The sequence below is a fragment of the Cherax quadricarinatus genome, chromosome 39, assembly GCF_038502225.1.
Source record: "Cherax quadricarinatus isolate ZL_2023a chromosome 39, ASM3850222v1, whole genome shotgun sequence".
NCBI lineage: Eukaryota > Metazoa > Arthropoda > Malacostraca > Decapoda > Parastacidae > Cherax > Cherax quadricarinatus.
In genome coordinates this window covers 1,731,488-1,739,253 of record NC_091330.1, presented here as the reverse complement: position 1 = coordinate 1,739,253, position 7,766 = coordinate 1,731,488, and the positions used below count along the sequence as shown (strand labels likewise).

Below are 7,766 nucleotides of genomic sequence, written 5' to 3'. Positions count from 1 at the left end.
CTGCCAAAAAGTGTCTGATGAATGTAGCTACAGAAAGGGAGGGGAATGATTTTCTATTTTTTAGCTAAAATACGTGTAAATTTTACCTTATTCCTAGTAATGACCCTCGTATTGTAGATAGTCTTAATGACCTTGGTGTAGCAGATAGTCTTTTTAGTATGATAATAAGATGTTATCTTCATTGTAGAATAATAAGAAAATATTATAACCTTTATAATAATAAGGTAAAAGGACCCCAATGGAAATAAGTCACTCTGTCTGACTTTTTTGGGTTATCCTAGGTTCTCTACACATATGCTGCTATGTATGATAATTCTATGTAACTGTATTGTGTATACCTGAATAAATTTACTTACTTACTTACCTGAATAAACTTACTTACATCTAGACAAGAGACGTCTGGGATCAGGGCTCGTAGAGTACAAGCTGTGGTGGCCCTTAAACTCACCTGGGATAAGAGATAAGATTTCGTTCGGATTTTTAATCCCCGGAGGGTTAGCCACCCAGGATAACCCAAGAAAGTCAGTGCGTCATCGACGACTGTAACTTATTTCCATTGGGGTCCTTAATCTTGTCCCCCAGGATGCGACCCACACCAGTCGACTAACACCCAGGTACCTATTTGCTGCTAGGTGAACAGGACAACAGGCGTAAGGAAACGTGTCGAAATGTTTCCACCCGCCGGGAATCGAACCCGGGCCCTCCGTGTGTGAAGCGGGAGCTTTAGCCACCAGGCCACCGGGCCACCATCAGGGCTCGTGCATATATACCAGTATACCTAGCCCTATCTGGGGTATACTACCACCCCCCAGGATGCCACCCATAACAGTCAACTAACACCCAAGTACCTACTTATTGCTAGGTGAACAGGGACAGCAAGTGTCTTAAGGAAACGCGTCCAATGTTTCCATCTGTACTGGAGATCGAACGAAGGGCACTCAGTATGTGATCTGAGTGCGCTACCAACCAAGCTAGGGGACACCTTACTGTGTGAGATGAACGCAGTAGCACAGAATTGCTTTTTTTTAATCTCAGATTGTTGTGAATTGTTCCAGCCACGATATTGTACCTTTTATATGCATGTGTACTGCTCAGTCATTGTCAGATTGATCATGCTCAAAAGTGGCTGTACATCTGTTCACCTAGGTGTGCTGTTATAACTGCTGTTATTTGTTCTAGTCTGTTATATCTGTCAGTTCACCTATGCTGTTATATCTATGTTATATGTTCACCTGCTGTTATAACCTAGGTGTGCTGTTATTTGTTCACCTAGGTGTGCTGTTATATGTTCACCTAGGTGTGCTGTTATATGTTCACCTAGGTGTGCTGAGGGCCCAAGAAAGACGACAGAAGAAAGAAGATGAACGACACCCCCAACCGGGGACCACAGCCGGGTCACCATATGGAGAAGACCCGGGCCGGAAGTACCGGCAAACCTCTAATGAATGAATGAATGTAGTACCCACAGTCAGTGGCCAGGCTTCAAGCACCTTTTATAGTACAGCAATAAAGGAATGGAACAGACTGCCCGCACATGTCAAAGCCAGTCATAGCATGAACCAGTTCAAGAAGAGTGCCAAAAGGTGTCTGATGAATGTAGCTACAGAAAGGGAGGGGAATGATTTTCTATTTTTTAGCTAACATACGTGTAAATTTTACCATATTCCTAGTAATGACCCTCGTATTGTAGATAGTCTTAATGACCTTGGTGTAGTAGATAGTCTTTTTAGTATGATAATAAGATGTTATCTTCATTGTAGAATAATAAGAAAATATTATAACCTTTATATTATAATAATAAGGTAAAAGGACCCCAATGGAAATAAGTCACTCTGTCTGACTTTTTTGGGTTATCCTAGGTTCTCTACGCATATGCTGCTATGTATGATAATTCTATGTAACTGTATTTGTGTATACCTGAATAAACTTACTTACCTCTTCCTCCCTCTCTCCAGGCAAACACAACTGCTGCGAGCACCGCTGTCACAGTTTATAACGGGTTTGTATGGTAGGTGCTGCAAGCGGGTAGTAAATGATAAACTCCTTCGGAGGCTTCTTTCTTTATTGTTAAGTAGTGGTGGGTTACACAGGCTTGTGTATGTGCCCATGGCCCGGGCAGGGCCATCCCACGAGAGAGAGCTGGGAGCAGGCCTTGTGTGTTGCTGCTAGCTGCTGTGTGAGTGAGGGTGAGGTTGCTGCTAGCTGCTGTGTGAGTGAGGGTGAGGTTGCTGCTAGCTGCTGTGAGTGTGAGGTTGCTGCTAGGCTGCTGTGAGTGAGGGTGAGGTTGCTGCTAGGCTGCTGTGTGTGAGGGTGAGGTTGCTGCTAGGCTGCTGTGTGTGAGGGTGAGGTTGCTGCTAGCTGCTGTGTGAGTGAGGGTGAGGTTGCTGCTAGGCTGCTGTGTGTGAGGGTGAGGTTGCTGCTAGCTGCTGTGTGTGTGAGGTTGCTGCTAGGCTGCTGTGAGTGAGGGTGAGGTTGCTGCTAGGCTGCTGTGTGTGAGGGTGAGGTTGCTGCTAGGCTGCTGTGTGAGTGAGGGTGAGGTTGCTGCTAGGCTGCTGTGTGAGTGAGGGTGAGGTTGCTGCTAGGCTGCTGTGTGTGAGGGTGAGGTTGCTGCTAGGCTGCTGTGTGTGAGGGTGAGGTTGCTGCTAGCTGCTGTGTGAGTGAGGGTGAGGTTGCTGCTAGGCTGCTGTGTGTGAGGGTGAGGTTGCTGCTAGCTGCTGTGAGTGTGAGGTTGCTGCTAGGCTGCTGTGAGTGAGGGTGAGGTTGCTGCTAGGCTGCTGTGTGTGAGGGTGAGGTTGCTGCTAGGCTGCTGTGTGAGTGAGGGTGAGGTTGCTGCTAGGCTGCTGTGTGAGTGAGGGTGAGGTTGCTGCTAGGCTGCTGTGAGTGAGGGTGAGGTTGCTGCTAGGCTGCTGTGTGAGTGAGGGTGAGGTTGCTGCTAGCTGCTGTGTGAGTGAGGGTGAGGTTGCTGCTAGCTGCTGTGAGTGAGGGTGAGGTTGCTGCTAGCTGCTGTGTGAGTGTGGGTGAGGTTGCTGCTAGCTGCTGTGTGAGTGAGGGTGAGGTTGCTGCTAGCTGCTGCGTGAGTGTGGGTGAGGTTGCTGCTAGCTGCTGTGTGAGTGTGGGTGAGGTTGCTGCTAGCTGCTGTGTGAGTGAGGGTGAGGTTGCTGCTAGCTGCTGTGTGAGTGAGGGTGAGGTTGCTGCTAGCTGCTGTGTGAGTGAGGGTGAGGTTGCTGCTAGCTGCTGTGTGAGTGAGGGTGAGGTTGCTGCTAGCTGCTGTGTGAGTGAGGGTGAGGTTGCTGCTAGCTGCTGCGTGAGTGAGGGCGAGGTTGCTGCTAGCTGCTGTGTGAGTGAGGGTGAGGTTGCTGCTAGCTGCTGTGTGAGAGGGTGAGGCAAGTCTGGGCATACTGAAGTGGTAAGGCCTCTAGGTGGCAGCATCAGCATGGCGCGAAATATGAACTAAGCTGGCAGACAGCCTGGGCTGTCTGTGCAGACAGTACAGGCTGTCTACAGTGGTGGTAGTAGTAGTGGTAACAGTGGTGGTGGTAGTAGTGGTGGTGGTAGTAGCGGTGGTGGTGGTGGTAGTGGTGGTGGTAGTAGTAGCGGTGGTGGTGGTAGTGGTGGTAGTAGTGGTAGTAGTAGCGGTGGTGGTGGTAGTAATGGTGGTGGTAGTAGTGGTGGTGGTAGTAGTAGCGGTGGTGGTAGTAGTGGTGGTGGTAGTAGTAGTGGTAGTGGTGGTAGTAGTGGTGGTGGTAGTAGTGGTGGTGGTAGTAGTAGTGGTAGTGGTGGTAGTAGTGGTGGTGGTAGTAGTGGTGGTGGTAGTAGTGGTGGTGGTAGTAGTGGTGGTGGTAGTGGTAGTTAGTTTAATATGTTTATTATGCACCCCATACCCATCCTGTGGGCGGTAGTCAAAAGATTACAGAGGTACATAATTGGTCCAGGGACTGGACTCCAAAGTTTTGATAGCTGAGCAAGTTACAGAGGTAATGAACTCACAATTTACAAAGGTAGTGGTGGTAGTTGTGGTGGTGGTAGTAGTGGTGGTGGTGGTAGTGGTGGTAGTCGTGGTGGTGGTAGTAGTGGTGGTGGTAGTAGTGGTGGTGGTAGTAGTGGTGGTGGTAGTAGTGCGCATGCGTCACTACTCACAACACAACATTTGAACAAGAGTGATGCTGGTGGTGGTGTTGGTGAAGGTGTGAGGCTGCTCTCCCCATCACTTGTGTTGTGATAACACTCACCATGAGGACCAGGAGAGGCACAATACTCACAGGTAACACCTCTCTTCACACTACTTACAATAATATCTTATAACAAGTCATTAATACGACTGAAACATAGAGAATTACAGAATCATTTAGTAGGAAGGCAAAGAACTGCCCACAAATTGAAGGAAATGAATACGAATTCATTCACTGAGGACAATTAATGAAAACTTTTCGTTGTTTGATCACTTCATTCATTTGTTTTTTGAAATTATGAAGGCCCAGTGATCGAAACTTTACAATAAATGTCTCATAATAATCAAAATATAATTCTCTATCAAACTTATTAAATCCATATAGCATGAACTAATACAATATTCAATTCTGTTTTATTCATTGTAACTCACCTAGTGATCTTATGTACAAAATTGTTACACATACTTAGCATGTAAATTACCCAGGATAACCAACAAAAAAAAAAATGACTTAATTCCATTTAGATTAATGATTTTGACTTTCGTTAGTTATTTTCTAGGTTGAATTATATATCCTGTCACCACTGTCTATAATAATTATATGTGGTTAATGCAGTAGTTGCTGAAGACATTACTGATATTTAAAAATGCAACCACTGTTTAAGTTGACCATGTCAAGACATGCAAATATATACTTTTCCTACCAAGAGAAACAGATTATTATGTTATAAATAACAATTCTTACTATCTGTTTCAGTTAGATATCTAAGTTGCAAATCTGTCCTATCCACCTGTGGGTATTGTGTACTATTATTATGTTCTCAAGTTATTTTCTTTGCCTTTGTATAAAGGCAAAGGGGATAAAAGAGAGTGCAAAAATTATAGAGGAATAAATCTGTTGAGTATACCTGGTAAAATGTATGGTAGAGTTATTATTGATAGAATTAAGAGTAAGACTGAGAGTAGGATAGCAGATGAACAAGGAGGCTTTAGGAAAGGTAGGGGGTGTGTGGACCAGGTGTTTACAGTGAAACATATAAGTGAACAGTATTTAGATAAAGGTAAAGAGGTTTTTGTGGCATTTATGGATTTGGAAAAGGCATATGACAGGGTGGATAGGGGGGCAATGTGGCAGATGTTGCAGGTGTATGATATAGGAGGTAGGTTACTGAAAGCAGTGAAGAATTTTTACGAGGATAGTGAGGCTCAGGTTTGAGTATGTAGGAAAGAGGGAGATTATTTCCCAGTAAAAGTACGCCTTAGACAGGGATGTGTGATGTCACTGTGGTTGTTCAATATATTTATAGATGAGGTTGTAAGAAGTGAATGCTAGGGTCTTGGCAAGAGGCGTGGAGTTAAAAGATAAAGAATCAAACACAAATGCAGAGGTTGGTGGATGAATTTGGTAGGGTATGTAAAAGAAGAAAATTAAAAGTGTATATAGGAAAGAGTAAAGTTATGAGGATAGCAAAAAGATTAGGTGATGAAAGAATGGATATGAGATTGTAGGGAGAGAGTATGGAGGAGGTGAATGTATTCTGATATTTAGGAGTGGATGTGTCAGCAGATGGATCTATGAACGATGAGGTGAATCACAGAATTGATGAGGGGAAAAGGGTGAGTGGGACACTTAGGAATCTGTGGAGACAAAGAACTTTGTCCGTGGAAGCAAAGAGGGGAATGTATGAGAGTATAGTTGTACCAGCACTCTTGTATGGGTGTGAAGCATGGGTGATGAATGGTGCAACGAGGAGAAGGCTGGAAGCAGTGGAGATGTCATGTCTGAGGGCAATGTGTGATGTGAATATAATGCAGAGAATTCGTATTTTGGAAATTAGGAGGTGTGGGATTACCAAAATTATTATCCAGAGGGCTGAGGAGGGGTTGTTGAGGTGGTTCGGACATATAGAGAGAATGGAACAAAACAGAATGACTTCGAGAGTGTATAAATATGTAGTGGAAGGAAGGCGGGGTAGGGGCCGGCCTAGGAAGGGTTGGAGGGAGGGGGTAAAGGAGGTTTTGTGTGCGAGGGGCTTGGACTTCCAGCAACGTGCGTGAGCGTATTTGATAGGAGTGAATAGAGACAAATGGATTTTTAATACTTGACGTGCTGTTGGAGTGTGAGCAAAGTAACATTTATGAAGGGATTCAGGAAAACCGGCAGGCCGGACTTGAGCCCTGGAGATGGGAAGTACAGGAGGGGTGTTAATACTGCAGTTTGTATATACTATATATATAATTTCCACATGATAAATCATTGGTTGGCATTACATCAATCACATGGAAAGACCCTTAGTTATGCAGATCATTTTGAGCAAATTTAAACCTAACTTACTTTAAATATTGTATATAAGACATAATTAATATTCACAATAAAATACAGTGGTCCCTCGTTTTTCGTAATTAATCCGTTCCTGGAGGAGCTACTATAAACGAAATTTACGATTTGCGAATCAATTTTCCCCATAAGAAATAATGTAAATACTATTAATCCGTTCCTGACACCCAGAAGTATTAAAACAAAAAATTTTTTACATGAAATATACATGTAGTACATAAACAATACAATGGGAAATGATGAATTAAACATTAACAGCATAACACTTACCTTTATTGGAGATTCTTCTTAGTGTATGGGAGACTGGAGGAGGAGAGAGAGTGGGTTGTTTATAGTTTGGAAGGGGAATCCCCTTCCAGCAACACCTCAGGTGCCAATTGCTTTTCTGGGGTTGCTTCTCTTCTCTGTTTCTTAATGCCACTAGGACCACCTTGAGAGTCACTGGAGTCCTGTCTCGCAAAATAACTGTGGAGAGAGCTCTGTTTCTGGTGTTTCTTTAACACTTCCCTAAAATGGCCCAAGACTTTGTCACTGTTCATGTTGCCAACATGGCTTGCAACAACCTTGTTAGGGTGATGTTTCTCCATAAAGCTTTCCATCTTACCCCACATAGTAAAAATCTCTTTAATTTCTGAAGAAGGCACCTTCTTCCATCTCTCTTCCGCCTCCTCTGCAGCAAGATTCTGAGCTGCGATGTGTTGCTCTTCCTGCTGAAGCTCTTGCAGCTCCTCAGTGGTGAGCTCTTCATTGTGGTCTTCCACCAATTCTTCCACATCCTCCAAACTCACATCCAACCCCATGGAACTCCCCAGTGCCACAATTGATTTTACAGCAGACATAGGCTCATCAGGGTCAGCCCCAAACCCTTCATAATCCCTCTTGTCAACACAATCTGGCCACTATTTTCTCCAAGCAGAGTTCAAAGTCCTGGAAGTCACTCCCTCCCAAGCCATACCTATAAGGGTTATGCAATGGAGGATGCTGAAGTGTTCTCTCCAAAATTCCCTTAGGGTCAAGTGAGTGTCTGTGGTCACAGTCAAGCACCTGTGAAACATTGCTTTTGTGTAGAGTTTTTTAAAGTTTGCAATGACCTGCTGGTCCATGGGCTGGAGGAGAGGAGTGGTATTCGGGGGGAAGAACTTTACTGTGATGAACCCAAACTCTTCGAAAATTAGGTCATCCAAGTTTGGAGGATGAGCAGGTGCATTGTCCATTACTAGCAGGCACTTGAGATCCAATTTCTTTTCCAGGAGGTAATTC

General features: G+C 44.4%; 1 protein-coding gene across 5 annotated transcripts in view; it reads left to right on the top strand.

The window, feature by feature from the left end:
* Positions 1-7,766, top strand: part of LOC128696267 (platelet binding protein GspB) — a 28,371-nt gene that overhangs the window by 855 nt on the left and 19,750 nt on the right. Inside the window, exons 1-2 of one of the 5 annotated variants that reach the window (XM_070092257.1) lie at positions 868-990; positions 1,956-1,999. Coding sequence is in view for 3 of the 5 variants with exons in the window: in XM_070092255.1 (XP_069948356.1) it covers positions 1,956-2,008 (53 nt within the window). In the remaining 2 variants the exon portion in view is untranslated. Of the gene's footprint in view, positions 1-867; positions 991-1,955; positions 2,009-3,761; positions 4,262-7,766 lie in introns of those variants that run through there. The other 4 variants (XM_070092258.1, XM_070092256.1, XM_070092255.1 and 1 more) reach the window with 4 other exon arrangements.